We start from the raw sequence: 20,596 nt of genomic DNA, 5'->3' as shown, positions 1-20,596 counted from the left end.
CATTTTTTTTTTTTACAAGCAGTAATTTATCAATATTGTTATAGAACTAAAATATAATTCTTATTTATCATATATTTATTTTTATGTTTTACATTAAAGTTACTAATTATTTTAATTGGTCTAGTCTTTGTGACAAAGAATTATTCTTTAAATTAGCTGGAAGGGATAGAGTCAATCACGATCAACTAATTATTTTATTTCAGGTATTTAAATAGAACAAAACTGAAACAGTTGGTGGACACTTATTATTTAGAAAAGTTCAGTTAGGTATATGATTTTCGTTTAAATGTGTTTTTTAGTTTTGTGTACAAATTAAAGGTTTTAATTTGCCATCAAACTTTGCTCAAGAATGGATCAAAACAGTAATACAAGATGGCAATGAAGACTTATATTTTCCTCATTTAGAAAAAGGTCTTAAATTAGGTTTTTTTTTTTAAACTTATGATAAAATTAAATTATTAACTAAGCTTTATTATATTTTAGATTACATTAAATTCAGCACGAAATGTATTTGATTACTACAATTTAAATACTGCAATTGTTTTGGGCCGAGTATGCACTTGCTTATTTTAATTTAAGTGAACCATCAGTTGAAAACGGCGAATCTGTGTAAAGATAAAAACTTATTTATATATATTTTTTAATGATAAATTTAAACTTTGTTTAACAATTACAACTGTCTCAGGTGGTGCATACTTCAAGCTTTATCCATCATGAATAAAATTGGTATACCAGAGAACAATATGTTTTTAAAGAATACTTTTCTGATTAAATCATTAATACTAGGAGAAACAGCACTCCTTTTATGTAAGTGTTGTTCCAATTTTGCCATTCATGTTCATTATTGTGCATTTATTATTTTACTTTTTAATTATTTTATGTAATATCTTCAGATGAGTAAATGTAAAATAATAAATTAAATATAAAATATACAAAATATTTTGTATAGTTAATATTATACATGGTTATTTAGAACAATTATAAGCTAAATGAATAAATTAAATTACTGAAATTTCTAATTTCTAACAAAATCGATTTTAGTAGTTTTGTTTTAGGTAGGTGTAAAATAAATGATCACTGAAATTTAAACATATAAGTATATATCATAATACTATCTAAAATATTCAAATAATTAAAAACAAAAAATTGCTTTTAATAATGTGTATAAAAATTGTATGAAAAATACATATGAAAATTTGTTTATATACTTATTATTAATTTTGTATTTTCATATGACACGGAAATAAAAAAGGTTCACGGACAGAGTATTACACAAAACATACATATTTTATTTCACATTTTTTTTGTTAGCAGATTAATAAGCAGTAGGCCTGTTGCTTTTTCAGTTTTACATAGGTAATTTTTACCAATACTGGTACATTACAGTAGTTATTAATATTATTAAAATTTATAATATAATATTACACAATTATACACAGCACAGGAGTGTATAAAGATAAAAAAAAAAATTATCTATGCTTTAATAATCATCATTTTTATCATTAATTTATATTTGGTTTTCACAAATTAAATCTAAAAAAAACTGAGGAAATCACTTGAGCATACAAGTGTAGGTACACCTATGTTGAGTAAAAAAATAAAAATAAATAGGCTTAGTGATCCTCGTTATTGAATAAGGTGACTGTAATGATTATTCAATTTTTACACATTAGTTTCAAATTTACATAGTAGTTTTTTTTTCAAGTATTTTATGGTACAAGAATCAAAGTTAATAACAATCTTATACCTACATTTCTTAAAATATAAAAATAGTGTACTGAAAGTAGTTGTGCTTCAATAATCACAATACTATTATAACAGCATTTTACAACCACCAGTCTGCTGTTGGAACACTTCGATGATATCACCTTCTTCTAGATTTAGAGAAGCTGGCGTATCAATCTCGTTAACCGGTTGTCCCTCAAATCGAAATCTCACAGAGTTGTAAGCAAGACCCTGAAATGATCAATTTTGAATATATTAAAAATATATTTTAATTATTAATGTAAACAAACCAGCATATAAACTTAGTTAATACTAACCATATAAATATTAACATTTAAAATCACAATTACAAAATGTTTTTAAATATGAAAATTCATCATTAATTTACATCATATACAAACAATTTTTTGTGTATTAGTACATAATTTAAAAGAACGCCACACCTGCATTGTCATAATATTAGTGAATAGACATATTATTAAACTTAGCGCTGATATTTTGATTTTAAATTAAGTTATAAGTATGTAAAATATTACAATAAATTTAAAATGATAAAAAGAACTATTTAAACAAAACACAGACAATGTTGTTACCTTTAATAATATGTCAATCATAGCTAATATTAAATCAACAAAATTAAATGTAAATTTTCTACAGACTTTTTAGCTGTTGCAATGTTATACATTTATCAACTATTAATTGTGCTTACACAAAAATGCAGATGTGGGGTTCTTACTTTTCTTAAAAGCAAATGAGATAATTTAATTTATACCAACAAATGATTATTCTGAACAGAGCAAATAACTTTAATCATTTTGGGTTATATAAATGTTTTTAATTAAACATAAAATAAATAAGTGTTCAAATTAATGTTTAATAAAATAATATTATGATTATCTTAAAACAATCTGATACAATTATATTTTATATTTAAATATACAATACATACAAAAAGGTATTAAAAATAGTTTCAAAATAATTTAATAGACCTACTTGAACACAAATTAATTTAATAAGAGCCTACTTTTTTCACTATTTATCGGAAATTTTAATCTGTAGCAAGTGAAATTGTTTTGTGTATTTAGCATGGCTAAAAAAACTTCCAGTGTCCTAACAATTAACAGTTGAATGATATTATAATCAGACTACAAGATACATACTTATGACAGGAGTTGGGAAAAATATTATCTAGATCAGCTTCAGTGGTCTAGTGGGATTAGTGGTCGGCACAACCGGCAGATTCATTTCATTTTTTCAAAGGTTTAGATAGTATTTTTTTTTTTCATAGTAAATAATTTAAAAATTAAAAATTTCTTTTTTTATCCAGCATGCAAACTCTTTTTAGTTAGTTCTATATTTGTTTCATTAATAGTATTTTTCTATTTATTCTAAATAAAAGAAGATTTACAACCGTGAATACAATGTACAATGCCAACTATTGTTTTTTAATTAGTAAATGTATTAATTACCAAAATGCCAACAATATGTTAATTAAGTTAAAATAACTGAAAATAATTTGAATAACTATGTTTGAAAATTAGTCAAATATTTTTTTTATTTAAATAATCATAATTGAAAATGTGTCAAATAAAATATTATCTAAATATCGCCCTACGCTGCTTATGACTTTATTTGCTGACAATCAGTGATTACATTTTCACAATGTAATCAATTCCTAAATGAATTCTCGATGAAATATATCCCATACACAAATAGTTTTTAAATTAAAATATTTTGAGGTAATTTAATGTTAAATTTAGTCGGTGAAACTATAACACTGTTACAATTGGAATAAAATACTTTTTAATAATATTTATACTTACAGTATTTTCACAGTACGCGTACATTAGCTTTCTTAGTCGGGTTATTTTTCTTATTTTAAATTGTATTATTACATTGTCTTGTCCGAGAACATTCAAGTTTATACGTTCAGAATATACCTAAATACAATAAACATTTTGAATTATTAATTGGGGTTTAAAAATGAACAAAATTGCATTTTGTACCAAAATAATTCATAATCAAACATTCTAATTTCGCCTATTGATTTGATGAATGTTAAACAATATTAACATAATGTCAAGACCACTGTATTGCGCACAATATATATTTGATTTGTACGAATCAGATGATTATGAACTAATAAAATCTACTTGTCGTTAAAAGCTAGTTGATTTATCGTGCTAAATATAATCAATGTAAATGATAGTAATTTTTAACTGCATACAGGTAGGTCGACGATGATTGTAAATTTCAGGTCTATGGATGACTATCACCACTTTTAGGGCTATAAACATAATGATTTTCAATAAGACAAGACGCGATGGTACTAGCTAATCATAATTTTTTTATACTATTAAACATATATGAAATAAACAAGCGTCCACAAGAATCAAATAGAACATGTTGACAAGTCGGGTAGAATCCAACGCCATGAAATACTAAATTTAAGACGGAAATACGGCGAGAATAACGATTGATGAAGCAGAAGGTAACAAAAAATCCGCCGTTGGTGTGTGGAGGGCATGAACACATGTCGTATACGGTAAGCAACAAACATGACCGATCGTCTGGTCTTGTTATCCGACAGCATTACGAATAACAGCAAAACACGTGCTATTTTTCCGCGAATATTTTTAATTACTTACCGATGAATTCATGGTTATTTTTGGCAAACGGTGACGGCAATGATGAAATATCGGTAGTAAATCTGCCGATAAAAAAGCAGACAGCACCGTAAACAGAGACGTTAAACACTGACGCCAAACGACAGAGAGGAGCAACAATATGAATATAAGGGAAGTATCAAACTATCAAGTTCAGGTAAAAAACCTAACGGAAATATTGGATAGTAGTCTGGTCCATAATTCAATTTGTGCGTAGGGGAACTGGTGAAGGACCACCCACCTAGAGAATTACAATCCCGGCCCTATTTTACGGTCCAGGGATTATCCCGAAATTTAGTAAGAAATAATTTAAGATAATTATGCAAACAAATTTTATTTAAATTTCTGAATATTGAAAAAATGTTATTATCAGGGCCCTGGACTTATAGCATTTAAAATCATTAAATTTGAGTCAAAATATTTAATTAACTTGGGTTAATTTTTTTAAAATTTATAAAATAGGTTTATACTTTGCAATCCTTGATAGCGTCTGTGCTCGCCATGACATCATTTCTACAATCTTTTTCGTCAGGAAATTTTTGTCTAACAGTATCTTAAAAATAATAACAATTCATCAAAACATTTTCATCATCAGTTTATAAAATACCATATTTAAACAATACTGTACAAAATTAAACTGGCATAATAGTTATAATATCACGTAATGAAAAAATAAAAATAATACCTATTATGATTTTATAAATTTTAAATTCTGAAAAGGATTTTTTTTTTTGGTTTTTGGCCTTTCCAACTATAATACTTAAGGAGCTCATCAGAAAACATAGTTTTTAAGCTACTATAAGTAACTTTGGAAATATTTTTTCCTTCAGCGGCAAAACTTAATATGTATAAATATTATCCAGGGAATCTCATAATAAGCTTTTATTGATACATTAATTTTAAATTAAGTTATAACCTTGTAACCTTTTAAAACTATAATAACACTGAAGTATTAGTGAAAAGAAAATTATATATATGTAAATATTTGGTTACATAATCAAATTACCTGTTAACCAACTCCTATTAAAATATTGAAGGAATTGGAAAAATTTTAAACTTTCATATTGTTCGACATCGTTTAAACTATAACTATGGAAAACGTTTTCCAATTCCCTAAATTCTTCTTGTGTTTAATTATTTGGTAAAAGTACAATTACCATGGCCATTCGAAAAAAATCGTACATTTTTTTATTATTCTTGTACAACTGATTTAACTCTAAAATATAGGTATTTATAATTTTAGAAATTAGTTTGAATTATAAATAAATATAATTAACAAGAACACAATTATTATTTAATTAGTATTTTTAATCTGTTTTAACTTTTATGTATTCATGTTAAAAATCTTACCTAATTCCTGGATTTGTCGCCATAAACAGTGGGAAGAATGGAACCAGCAACCTACAATTCTGGTGCCTGTAAATTCTAACCTGATGGCATTGATGGATACACGTTCAAAGTCCATCATAAATGTGCTCGGTTACCAAGTGGGTTATATTGTTTTTATATACATAAATAGAGCTCTGTATGCCTGTTCGGTCTTTCTGGACATTAAATCATAAACCAATAGAGATTCATAAACAAATATAAAATAAATAAGTTTTGAAATTATTAAGCAACTAATCTAATTTCAATGTTGCTTAACCTTTTAAATAATAATGAAAGCAAAGAGTTATGCTGTCAGAACATTTCAAGCAAATATTTCTTTGTCAATAAATAAATAAATACTAAATTATATAAAACAAAAGATTTAAGATATTATGTCTTAATGGGTTAGTTAACCAGTTAACTTACCAGTTAGTTTGTTGAAGTTTAATTTTTTCCCTATATAACCACTTAATGACCATATTACAACAACAGCAAATGGTTCATTCATTCATTCATTTATTACCTAGATATTTAATTATAAATTCATATGCTTGTAATTTTACTTTTGAAGTTATACAAATTACCCATAAAATACCCCAGACAAATGACAGCTTTTATTAAAAAATAAATTTTAGTTTAAATCCTTTGATATATAGTAATTTCTTGTACCTAAAAAATAAGTAAAATTTTTTACATTTTAAATTGATAATTAAATGAAAATAATTTATGAATATTGTGTTTATGTTGTAAAAATATAAGTAAAATATCATACCAACCTTAATTCGTTTTAGTAAAGGTAATAATTCATCATTTGATGAAGTATCCTCATTTAGAAAAAGGTCTTAAATTAGGTTTTTTTTTTAAACTTATGATAAAATTAAATTATTAACTAAGCTTTATTATATTTTAGATTACATTAAATTCAGCACGAAATGTATTTGATTACTACAATTTAAATACTGCAATTGTGTTTTGGCCGAGTATGCACTTGCTTATTTTAATTTAAGTGAACCATCAGTTGAAAACGGCGAATCTAGCTTAAAAAAGTCAAAATTTGAAAATTTATAAAATAAACAGATAACTCTAATGTAAAAATTTGGTTAAAATGTCAAGTATTTACAATGATTCGTTTTTGAGTTACAGCAAAATAAAAAATCGATTTTGTCAAAAACTAGTTATGCGTAAAAATTCTCGTTTTCCGTTATTATTTTAGGTTTTTAATAAAAACTAAAATACTAGAAATTATTTACTGTTGACCTCCCATAGTACCAACTAGATGAATTTTCTTTTTCAAAGAGGGGCTGAAGTAAAAAATCAAAGCATTATTTCTACTCCAAAACGTGATGACAGACACAAAAATTAAAAAAAAACACAGATCATTGTACAATCAATACATTCATCACTGCGTTCAGAATCTACAAAATAGATAATTATTTTTTGCATATTTCAATGATTTTAGGCACGTAACTAAACGAAATTTGATTATTTCAGTATAATATTTTAATAATAATAGTGGCTTAAAAAGTATTAATTAAGAATTTAACGTAGTTCTATAATGTGTTAATATTTTAGAAATTATATCGATTTTGTTTAAATAATTAAAAAATTTGTGAGAATTACCAAAATTATGTGCTCTATGAGATAGTAATATTAACTCTTCAGTTGTATGTATTTAACTGGATACTAATTGATTTAAAAACTAATACTTAAACTGCCTATTTTAGGGTTTTTTATGATTATTTAAGTACCCTGAAAGGTTTTTTATTTAAATTTAACATATTCAATATTTAATGTACAGTGCCCAAATCAAATTGGGAGCCGTATACAATGCCTGGACAATGTTAACTTATTCCAACTTTGCCTTTGAAAATCGGGCATTGTGCACAGTGACTGGGCACTGTGTAAAATATCCGACTTCCTACTATGCCCGTAACATATATATCGACAGTATTTTGTAAAAAATGCGTATATTATATTAAATGTGATCCTTTTAACATATTTATTTCTACTAATGCTATTTTAAACAAATCGTTTGAACAACTAATAATAAAATCGAAAAAATAATTAGTTATTTATTGCTTTTAACATGTTAAATTAGATTATTTTACTCATTAAATTCAACTATAGTTTAGTTATATTTTATTAACTTTGTATGAATTAAAACTAACTAGTTTAGTTAGTAAGTTTTTTAAAAAGTAACTTTTTAATTCAACTTTAACTAAATAAACTAAAAATATTCTAAAATACCTAATTTAAATAATAGAAGAAAACTAAAATATTTAAAAATTGATTCCAACTTTACTAGTAAATAATAATAGAATAAGATAAGACGTATTTAGACATATTATTTTGATGACATTCGTGATGTTTCATTTTTTTATTCGTTATCGATGTGATGTATATGCAGATTGCGAGTCGAGTAGATTATTGTATTAAGACGTTATCTATGGCTACAGTTACCCACTGTATAAAATTCCGATTTTAGATTTTCGATAAACGACTTCTTCGTGTCTATAACGTGAAATTATTTCATAGTGGATCTACTAGATCTGTATTTAGTATTTACAATTTATTTTATTCTCATCATTGTAGCGGTACGGACAGTCCGCATACTACCTGTAAGTATCTACCTATCTAAAATCTTTTTTTTATTATTTTTGCTTCTATCTAACACTATATCCTATGTAAATGCGGCTAATGCGAATTTGCGGCTGATGGAATGCATTTGCGTTTACCGCATTTGTCGCTCGTAATCATGTTCTACGTATTTTTTGTTCGAACAGTGCAGTTGTTTTTGTTGCGCCTAGCACGTGTATTATTTGTTAGCTAATTTTGTTTAGTTGTAAATTGTGCAGTAAAAATGTCACTGAGTTCACAATTATTATTATTTGAAAATGCTTCACTGAGATATTAATTATTAAATACATTTTGTTGTACAAAAAGTTAATCCTAACAAACAACCTCGCTCCATATTTTTTATTAAATTTATGTCAGAAAATATTATATTTTTGCATCTCAAATATCAGAAGTTCCATATAGTATACACACGTCTAATCGTTTTATGCGTCACAAAAAATAAACGATATGATTTTTAAACAGCCGATGCGAGCTAATGAATTCGTTCGCTTATTGCTTACGACGGACACCACTCTATTTTTATACGTTTAAAATGTTTAAATAATAATCGCACCGCGTTTATCGTGTTGGTTGCGTTCATGTGAGGACACGGTGTTAAAGTAGTGATGCGAAATTTTAATAAGGGTTCACTAATAATTTAACATCAACACCATCGAAAAAGTTATATTATTTACTTAATGTTGATAGGAAGGAGGTAGAAATTAATTAATTTGAGGGTCGTGGATCAAAAAAAGTTACGCACCATTGTGTTAAAGAAATAACAGTGTATTGAATAGTCAATTTTATATTATTTTAGATTTCTATTTCCGATTCTAGGTTTTTTATTATATCATATTTATCTATCATATAACAGTAAAATGGAAGATCATTCGAATAACAATAAGAGAAAACCTAAAGGTGGCGCTTAAAAAAATAGAGAAAAAAAACTACAAAAAGAGGCAAGCAGTTGTTTTAAAATTAATGATATTTTTCAAAAATCTTTTATTACAATAAATGCATTAAATAAAAAGAGTAATGAGGATTCGCTAAAACTTATAGAATTAGGTAATGACCAAAATAATCTTAAAACAAATGAAACAGATATTTTAAATACACTAAACAAAATAGATGTAAACGCTGTTAAAAATATAGAAAGTTTAAAAGTGGACTCTCAAAATTTGGATGACAGTAACCAGGTAATTTCCGATGACATAAGTAATATCACAACTAAAGTAGATTCTTATGAAAAATCTCCTAAGGAATTAATTCACCAATTTTTAAATTATCATCCTTGTCAACCCAATGATATTAATTATAATACGGAAGTAGTATGAAATAGAGAGTTCTGCTGGTGATCCCGTGATCTTCGTGATCCTCGTGATCCCCGTGATCCTTGGCTCGTAATCTCGTGATCTTTGATTGCGTACGTGTGTGATGTATATTTACCCCACCACCATATGATCCGGTACGTAATCAATATATATTTTAATATTATTATCAATTATCACATTAACCTAATCGATATTCGTGATCCTTGATTGCGTACGTGTATGACGTATATTTACCTCTTCACCTGAACCCGATCACACAAGTATGCGATGTATATTTACCCCACCACCATATGATCCGGTAAGTAATCAACATATATTTTAATATTATTATCAATTAATATTACTATCGATTAATATTATTATCATTTATCACATGCTATTATATATAAAAACTTACTATAACGCAAAAAAAAAAAATATAATATTCTGTGTTAGGATCGAACCGAGTGTATGTACATATTACTTGTTCATACTACCCACCTCGACTCTAACCCATTGAAAATATATTCGAATTATTATATCATATAATATTATATAAGTTTTGATGACACTATATTAAAATTAAATACTGTTAGTACTTAGAAATCTCTTAATCGTTAGACTTCTAGATATACTCAACAACAACAAATTAAAATACCTATTAGTGAATAATACATAATGAAATTTATACCTTCTCACGAAATGTTATCATACCTGTTAGTGAATAACACATTAATAACCAATCTACACTAAAAAATATCTTAATCGCTTACACGTTAGACTCTTAGATAGCTCGATATTGTATCCCCTACCAATTAATGGACCCATCCACACCCATCTTGTCTCTGTAAGAGCTGACATTCATTCAGTCTGTTCTCAGTCTTACACAATTGTAATTCTCCTCTACGTTTCTATCAGTCTTATAATTTATTCTGAGCTTATATTTTTCCAAGTCATATATTATTCTATAGTGTTTATTATTTGTCTAAGTCTTTTAAAAGTGTTCTAAATTTTTCTAAGTCTTTATAAATTTAAAGTGTTTATTATTTTTAAAACATGGCTGGTTCAATCGCTGACAACGCTACCTTATACAATGAGAAGAAGAAGGCTTTCACTTATGTACCACCAACACCTCCGGCTGAACTCATCGAGTCTACATCTTACACGTTAGACTTTACAGCTAGAAAATTTATAATTGTCGGTATCGATCCAACAGAACAACTTCAAACAGTTGTTCTTTTATTAACATCGTCACGTTATGTGAAAATTAGTACAAATTTTATAAGATGGATATTCTCGCTTATGGGTAACGTACTATTTTTTATATTAGACACGCCACAAAATTATAAGCGAACCATATTTCTCGAAACCGATTCTTATAAAATATCGAGTATGGTGTATAGCGGTTCAAACGTTCTAGTAATTGAATCTAAGACTGAAGACGGATGTAGAGTTTTATTAAACCGTATAGATTTAATAAAACTCCAAGAATTAGAATGGTGTATTACTGTTAGTATTAAAGAAAAAGAAGCGAACATAAAACCTAAAATTATTAAACAAATTAATAATTATTGCGAGTATTTGAGGGAAAAATGCTTGCAATCGGATTCACCACCCAACAATTTGAGGGAAATGGAAATTTTCATTCGGAACGTTGAAGTCAGGCAGAGTATGGACACACCTAACCTCAGTCAAATTAAAATGTTTGCGACTACACAATTGGCGGAACTTTGTGTAGCTCATCGGAACGCACGAAACTCAGAAGTGGTAATTTTAAAAATATATTATTACATATATAAAATATTACTAATTACTTTTTATTTTAGCCATATGACAAGAATTTCAAAAGGTTGTCATCTTTGTCACCTAACTTTTCAACAATAATGGATGAAACGGCTAAATTGTATGAAGACATTGATGCATGTGATGAAATCAATCCGTTGGAGGATGATAATTTAGTTAAGGTAATTCATAAATATAATATTATGTACAAACATATATTTAATTAAGTTTTTATTTTTATTTTACTTGTAGTATGAGTATTCACCGATATCACCAAACTATTCTCCAGACAACAATATATCAATTAAACAGGAAGTTGCCACTACATCTATTCTAGTTAAGGTAATTTATATAATATCTGTCTTCAAATAAAAACAATATTGTATCTATTAACATACGTAATACGCCGCCTTCATCTCATATAATATATTTATATAAATTATTATTTTCTTTAGCCAATCGTAGAGAACAATGGATTTAGTAACAGTTTACTACCAACATCCGATGGGTACGATTCGGATAACTGTACACAGTACCCTCCGTGGTTTATTACACCTAGATATATACAACCTTTGTCAACGAGTGTTGCAGTTGATGAGAATGATGGTCCAACGTCGTTCTCGATTGAATCACCACCACCATCGCCATCTTTTTTTGACAAGCACTCAGATATATCAAGTAAACGAAAAGCTCAACACCTCAAACCAATACACGGAATAAAACGTAAGGTCTCTAAATATTTATAAAAATTGAAAAATTTATGTGAAATAAATAAAAATGATATATAAAATTTGTATTTTCATTTATTAATATTAAGGTTTACAATAAGTATTTATAAGGGTTACAATAAGTATTTACAAGGTTCTTACTTCTCCATTAAATGGATTATAAGTTATAATTTGATCATGTAATATTAAACAATATGCCGAAGTATCAGTTGGGAACGCTTCGTTGGCTTCGAGTTCGATTCTGAGGTCCACAGTTGACATTTTCACGTTATCGTTTTGTCGGCTCATGTCAACAACTACAATCGGGGACAGATTTTTGAAATCTGATCTGTTCAATAGAGGTGTCACTTCGTTATGTCCGTAGTAAGATTTCTGGAACTCCGTATATGCTCGATATAATGTAGCCATCTTGTTCTTGGTAAAGTCGCTTTGAAAATCTTCATAGGGGAATACTTCAGAGTTTAAATAGACCTTCAAGTTTTTAATTTTACAATGATCGAAATATGACATTGCTTTACTCGAGCTATTTTTCCTATCGGTTTGAAAACCGATTATGACATATCTAGGTTTTTCTAATTTGTTGGATGTCTTTACTTTCCATGAATGCGAAGTGTTTTGAGGTAAAAATGGATATTCACACAGTTCCCACGATCGAAATGCACATGTAAGCGGTTTCTGATTATTGATTACTTTCAACAGTCGTACTTTTTCTCTATCACTCACTTTCACTATAGGCATTCTCCATAATATTTTCGTTATGTTTATTTTAACGTCTTTTAGTTTCGGTGCGTCTGCAACAACTTCATTATTTTTATACTGTTTGATTGCATTTATATCGAGTGATGCTCTATTCAATATAAGTTGCTGGTTGCAGTTTATTAAAATACGTTTATAGTCTTCACAAAAACCAAACAAATCTTTAAGATTAAACCGTTAAAATTACCGCTGTCGATAAAATCTTTATTGGCATTTTTAATATCACTATCCCAGGCAGCGTTATGATGCGATATAATATTTGATTTATTATACGAACAATATCCTTTTAATGTAGTCGATATACCTGGATTGACGAGTTTTTGAATCTGAGTACCGTTTATTTCATATTTCATTTCGGAGAAAAGAAATGACAGTCCGTTGTTTACAAATCTAATCTCATCGGTTATTTCTGCGGGTTTGGTTATTGTTCCCTCGATGTAGATATAACTCTCACATGGTAAAGTATAAGACTGTGTTATGTAACACAATACGCACCTCATCATTATTAGATAGAGCGGACGTTGAATAAGGCAAAAAAGAATGATAGTCGATTTGAGTTATTTTACAATCGTCGGTGTACCCCTGCCGTGACATCTAAATACATATCGTCCATATTAAATAGCGTTTAGTGAGCGTAGAAAAGCTAAATTTTCTGCGTCTAGAATATTTTTTCTTCTTAGGAGTTGTTATCTTGTTAATGTTTTTAACACGACTGACAGGTTTTACGTAAGCAGACGTATTTATATTATAAAATTGCAGCCCCATCTTGAATTAATAATCGTATCGATACTGGCTCGCCTCGTAGATCGATCAACTCACCGTCTTGATTTTTCAAAATTATACTTGCGTGCGTTATAGATGTAGAATTAAGTGTGTAAAATACCAAATGTGTTGGTACCTCTATTATTTTATACCCTGGAGGTACATTGGGATAGAACTCATGTATTGTATGACACTGCTTACCGTTGACGAATGAACCCATAACCAGGTTTGAATCGATATATATACAGTTTGTTTTGGTAATATTAACCAACGTATCTGATTCGTGATTGACATTAGCATCATATTTACGATTTTTAAACCCCAACAACTGACCAATACTATTAGACATGGAAAAATCAACAGTTTCACTGCAAAACATTGAACATTTTAATGTATTATTATCTGCTCTCAACACGAATAAAATATCTGATTTGGGTAATACACGTTTTATTGCCACCTCAATTTCTTTCAACTTGTAAGAGCCTGTAGGTATTGTGTGACTAGTGCTTACACGTCCATCGAGATTATTATATACGAATCCTATTTTATTACACTTATTGTTTACATTAGGAATAGAATTATTCGTTTGAAAACCCAATAGACAGATTTTTGCATTTTCACTGACTTCTATCGGAGGGAAAAAGTCACATGACAATTCGCTTGAGTTACCGGTTAACGTTATAGTATACATGATAAAAATTGTAAGCATAAGAGTCCACAGTTTGTTGTATTATATTTCTGATGTCTATCGTAATTATATTCGATATTGCACCCGATGAAATATTTCTGTAATTCCAGTGGAGGGGGTAAGTTACCAAAACTGTCGTAATATTTAACTTGTTTTCCGATTTTCTTATACGCCACCCAATGAGTACCTGTTCCGATTTCGATGTCTAAATTAACTACACTAGACTCATGATTATGTGATCGTTGAGGCAACTTGTCTCTAGAAAATACGCCGATAAAATGAGGTATTTTCAACAACACAGCATACTTTATAATCTCATAATCGTACAACGTTCTATTGGGTAACGTGACAATTAGTTTTTTGAAGATTTTCTTGATTTCTTGACTGATCCGCCCTTGTATGGTGCTAGGTATAAACCTTTACCTTTTACGATTTTATAAGAACTACCTTTATGAGGTGCTAGATATAGACCTTTACCTAAATGAATAGGAGTGTTTTTACCAGAATTTAATTCATTCACGACTTTTACTATATTACCAACACCACCGGTAAGTGCGCCTAATGCTGATAAACCAGCAAAAATAGGTATTAAAGGTAAAACACCACCCTTTTTCGGAATTGGTATAATTCTTGGAGTTTTAGTCTTCTTATTTTTAGATTTTTTAGATTTTTTCGCAGCTGACAGACATGTTTTTACTAATTTAGTTATATTATTTTCATTCACTTTATTCTTGATTGCTTTTTTAGCTGCTGAAACCATTTGTTTAAAACCACATCCGGCCCCAAGCTTACGCTTTGCCTTCATAGCTGTGGTGACCAACCAAGACGCAGCTTTTTCCTTAATACCGGTGTTTTTAGACTTGAACACCTCCCACGCCTGATTTTCTAATATTTCATCCGCTCTGTGTCTATCAGTGAGTGAATTACTTTCGTCATATGTAATATCGTGAGCTCTGGCCAACTCGTCAAGTCTGTTTATACCACGTTCTCCACGTGCTAATCTTTCTTTTAATTTGGTCCCTGGGCCAGTAAATCTATAACAAATATATAATTTAATTAGTATTTAATAATAATAATAAATTATAATGACTTACCTATAGCCAGGTAAATGTAATTCCACGGGTAAATGATTTATAACAGAGTTAATAAGTTCAGAACCCTTATTGTTGTTTCGCTTACGAACATGAGACATCGTGTGACGCTCTCGCTAACATAGCACCTATATTTATAGTGAAAAAAATGCGTTTTATCGAGCAAGAGAAAAAACTACGAATTTATAATATTGATACCCCTGAGACAATTCAACAAAGACATGGAGAGCTTTTTCCAAATACGATAAGGTCATTGGTACTTGGAAGCTCGGGATGCGGAAAAACCAATCTGATGTATTTTCTACTAGTAGATGAAAACGGGTTACGATTTGAAAACGTTTACATTTACTCAAAAACGTTGGAACAACCAAAATATAAATTATTAAAACGTATTATTGACGGTATTAATGGTATCAACATTTTTACTTTTTTCGAGAATGATAAAGTAATTCCACCTGAAAAAGTCTTATCAAATTCAATTTTTATCTTGGATGATGTTATCGGCGAACACCAAAACGTAATAAGGGACTATTTCTCTCGAGGTCGCCACAATAAAATAGATATATTTTATTTGGCTCAGAGTTATTCAAAAGTACCTAAACAGTTGATACGTGACAATGCTAATTTAATAGTATTATTCAAACAAGATGAACCAATTTAAAGCATATATATCAAGAGCACTGTTCTGGGGATATGTCATATATACAATTTAAACATTTTTGTATGACATGTTGGAACCGCGATAGGTTTGCCTTTGTCGTTATTTGCAAAGATAGCGAACGTGATAACGGACGTTATCGATATGGTTTTGACACATATGTAGTTATATAAGACGACGTAAAAAATAAATATTATCATTTAAAACACAGCCATGACGGAAGAAACTACTGTATTAGATGAGCTTGTCAAAGCTAAGGAAAGCATTAAACGAAAATATATCGCGTTAAAAACTGGATCAGATAATGTTCAATAACTAATGACACAGACATTAAAACCTATTATTGATCCTTTAACCAAAATATCGACTACACAATTTACAGACAAAAAAAATAATAAGGATCCTAGAAATATTAATAACCATGAAACAATAAATGAATCAAACAATGATACTTCGTCTATTAATGATGATATCAAGTACCAACAACAAATTGAAAATTGGTTCCAGTCTTCTGATATAGATAAAATCTATGGACCGAAAAAACTTACGAGTGGAGAAATTACCATGGGTAACAAAGAAGTCAAATTTTTGCAAAATAAAATACTTGTCGTCGACGATACTACTTACCCAACTACCTCAGGTGTTTTTCAATTATTATTTTTGAAAAATCCACTTATAAATACCGATAATTATTTGAAAATATATAAATCGGTATTAATTCAAACATCAGCACATTTAACCGCAAACGGATTAACTATTAAAAAGACGGGTAATAAATATTCTAATATTATTAGTAAATTATTTCCTTCGGGCGGTGAACTGTTTATGAAATTGCAGAAAAATAACTTAGTGTACTGGGACGATCCGAATGAACTAGTCGATCGATTACGTCTACTTATCGCGTCAAAGGCAGCTGGCAATACAGGAGTTTCAAACGAAATAATATCGATTTTCGATGAATTACACGAGGCCGGACTAATAAAACGAATTCCAAATGTCTAAACGAGAAATAGCTAATGAACTTCACAAGCCAGCAAGGAAAAATTTCACTAGGCGTCGAGTTAACGTATATGGAAAAAATGATTTATGGCAAGCTGACTTGGTTGAAATGATACCATATTCCAAAAAAAAATAAAAATTACAAGTACATTTTGTCCGTAATTGACTGTTTCACGAAACGAGCCTGGGCATTACCATTAAAGTCCAAAACAGGTAAAGAAGTCACTAGCGCATTGTCAAAAATATTACTTGAAGACTCACCAAAACTTTTACAACTCGATAACGGTAAAGAATTTTATAACACCACTTTCGATGCATTAATGACCAAGTATAACATACACAAATATTCGACATTCAGTATTTTAAAAGCTTGTATTGTAGAAAGGTTTAATAGAACTTTAAAGGAAAAAATGTTTAGTGAGTTCACTGCACGTGGTTCACACGAGTGGATTTCTATTTTACCGAAGTTGCTTGAAGAATACAATAATTCACGACATAGAACTATAGGAATGTCACCAATGCAGGCAAATGCTAACCCTGAGTCGGTTAAAATAAAACACCGTGAAATAAATAATGCAAAAATTAAATTCAAAGTCGGTGATAACGTTCGTACAGTACACAAAAAGGCGTGTTTACAATAGGTTATCTACCAAACTGGTCTACGGAAATATTCGAGATTATAAAAATAAATAAAACATTACCTGTTACTTATCAATTACAAGATTATATGGGTAAACCTATTGCAGGTTGTTTTTATTCTGAGGAAATATTCAAAACTAATTTCCCAAACGAATATTTGATTGAAAAAATAATTCGTAAGAAGGGGAAACAAATATTTGTCAAGTGGCTCGGGTTTGATAATACACATAACAGTTGGATAAATGCATGTGATGTTAAAAAATAGTGTCAGTCATACTTTAGCTATGAACGTGTTTGGTAGTTCACAAGCTGGTGATACTAAAAACATTATTACAAATATCGAACAGTCTTTCAAAACTTATACATATAAATTTGATAAATTCGAGCATCTACTTGAACAAAATTACAAATCCATTCATGTGCAGGAAGAACAAATAAAAACGATACAACTATTGTCTACAGAAGTTTCAAAGCAAGTGAAAAGTATTGAAGTTTTGATAAACTATATAAGTATTGAATTGAGAAAAATATCACCTGATATAATAAGTACTATCGAATCTCATTATAAAGACAAGTCATAATGTGTTCGGCCATCATAGACATTCAATGCATTCTTGGAGCAAACAATAAGTATTTTATTAAAGAAATGTCTATAATCGACACAGAAATATGGGCAACTCAACATTGGATTTTTAAAAATTCAAAAATTATGCAGGACAACAAGAGTCGAAAAACTAACAAGTGGCTGGAACGTAACTATCATAAACTAACTCTGGAATATGGCGATGTCGAGTACGAGGAACTCGGGAGGATATTGAATTCGATGAAATTCGAGTGCATTTACGTCAAAGGCGAACAGAAAAAACAACTTCTTATGGAATTTATACCCCAAGTCACACTCATCAACATTGAAGACCTTGGATGTCCACGTTTAGATCAAATATGTGATGAAGAAACTCTACCTTGTTGTATTTTTCATATGGAATTTAATCCAAAACAATGTACATTCTATAAAGTATTTGCTATAAGAAAATGGTATATAAATAATTCGTAACAATTTTATATATGATATATAATAATATGTAATAAACATATTCATAATATTATTTTTTTTATTTTTTTTTTAAACATATATTTATATATGGTGCTAAGATAACATTTATATAGGAAAAAAAAAAATAAAACATATTAACCTAACTTAAACAAAAGAGACTCTCATGAAACTCTTATCAAAATCTGTTCATACACGTCCTTCACCATCGACCTCAAAATCAAGTTCTGACCACTTCTCAGCTTCTCCAAGTTCATCTTCCCTATAAAAATTTAAAATAAGTAAAATAATTTAAAAAGTAGACAGTCTTAATAACTTACTCTATGTTGTAATGTCCATGAGCTAATGTATGGATCTTATCAATCAATACCACTCGCTTATCGTCATAATTGTTATATGTCAACTTATTAGTTGTTACAGTCATAATCTGATGTTTGAATGATCTGATTGATACATTCTCTTGATATGCCTTTACTCCAGCTTCTTCAAACAAACACTTCTTATGATCTTCAAACGTTATATGGTTTTTAACCACATGAGACCGTATTCCCTTCGCCTTTATTTTTTCTCCTCCCACTCTATCTTCTTTATCTTTCTTCTCGTCCTCTTCTCCAACATACATTTTAAAAACATAAGATTTAGCTCTTAACCCACAGAACTCCGTAATTACATTTCCATTAACTTCATCAGAGAAGAACCCATGAACCTTCCTCCTCACTGTGGTGTAGCACGGGTGACTAGGAGACAAGTCAGATGTGTCTACTCTATTCAATAAGTTAGTGTTGTTCAGTAGGTCTTTATAAAAGTCATCGGTTTTTATAAGGTATATCAATGAATCTGTAATAATGATATTAAATTATTATATTATATACATACAAGAGGTTAGTTTAAATATATTTACCTGTGTCAGTATACATAAGTTTAATCCTATCCTCATAATGCCTCTGCATCACATTGTAATGATAATCATACATCATAGTTTTACTAATATCAAGCACTGCAAATCCTATTGATAATAAATGTGTTAATAATGTATTATATAATTGTATATTATAAAATTTAAAAAGTCTATAAAAGTATATTTACCAATATAGATAGGTTTGTCAAAAGTAATGATCTTGTTTTCCAATGCGACCGCGTTCAGGTTTTCACTATATCTAGTCACATGCTTAAATGTCGTTTTATTTATAAGTTTTTGTAATCGTCCCTCACACGATACTAACTCCATCTTCATCTCCTTCCTTTTCGATTGCATAGTTTTCCCTAGAAAATTAAAAAACTGATAGTAAAATAATTAATCAAATAAATAAAGTAACATACCAAATACTGCATTGTTCATTAATTTAAAAAAATCTTTTTCAAACTCATTTTTCGCCTTCTTCCTCATCTCTGTGTTCAGGTTAATATATTTTGATAACCAATCTGACTGATCAAACTCCAAAACTCTGTGTACCTATATATATATATATTAAAAATAATTAAAAATTGTTTTCAAACGTTGTCATCAGTTTCCATACTTTAGATCCAGGCGGTATACTATTTTGTGGTAAGAAGGGGAGATCATTATGCTTATCATGTAAATTTCGTGGGTACGTTACATCTATCTCATACACTCGTCCTTTATCAGATTTCGTCTTCATATCATTCAAACCATCTAAACTGAGTTCAACCCAGTTGAACCCACCGTACGGCATATATTCCGACATTGCCCAACCGTATAAGTTGTTACCTATAAATCATAAAAAAGATTAAAAAAA

The 20,596-nt window shown here is 29.0% G+C and overlaps 3 protein-coding genes across 3 annotated transcripts; 1 reads left to right on the top strand and 2 right to left on the bottom strand.

Annotated features, from left to right (window-relative positions):
• Window positions 1-1,812: 1,812 nt before the first annotated feature.
• On the bottom strand, window positions 1,813-5,856 carry LOC113560015 (small ubiquitin-related modifier 3-like). The gene is made up of 4 exons (XM_026965798.1): window positions 5,742-5,856; window positions 4,862-4,944; window positions 3,549-3,665; window positions 1,813-1,956 (listed from the first exon to the last, which is right to left on the bottom strand). Exons 1-4 carry the CDS (start codon window positions 5,854-5,856, stop codon window positions 1,813-1,815), a joined length of 459 nt encoding a protein of 152 aa, XP_026821599.1.
• A 4,885-nt stretch (window positions 5,857-10,741) lies between these two features.
• On the top strand, window positions 10,742-11,839 carry LOC113559886. The gene is made up of 3 exons (XM_026965668.1): window positions 10,742-11,452; window positions 11,512-11,649; window positions 11,720-11,839. Exons 1-3 carry the CDS (start codon window positions 10,742-10,744, stop codon window positions 11,837-11,839), a joined length of 969 nt encoding a protein of 322 aa, XP_026821469.1.
• Window positions 11,840-19,028: 7,189 nt separating this feature from the next.
• On the bottom strand, window positions 19,029-20,545 carry LOC113560013. Its single transcript, XM_026965797.1, is given in 6 exon segments — window positions 19,029-19,101; window positions 19,160-19,676; window positions 19,741-19,845; window positions 19,926-20,102; window positions 20,160-20,320; window positions 20,322-20,545. Coding segments are annotated over 6 exon segments (1,257 nt in total).
• Between the last annotated feature and the right edge of the window lie 51 nt (window positions 20,546-20,596).

Source organism: Rhopalosiphum maidis, chromosome 3 (genome assembly GCF_003676215.2).
Source record: "Rhopalosiphum maidis isolate BTI-1 chromosome 3, ASM367621v3, whole genome shotgun sequence".
NCBI classification, from domain to species: domain Eukaryota; kingdom Metazoa; phylum Arthropoda; class Insecta; order Hemiptera; family Aphididae; genus Rhopalosiphum; species Rhopalosiphum maidis.
This window is presented reverse-complemented; position numbering and strand designations above follow the sequence as displayed.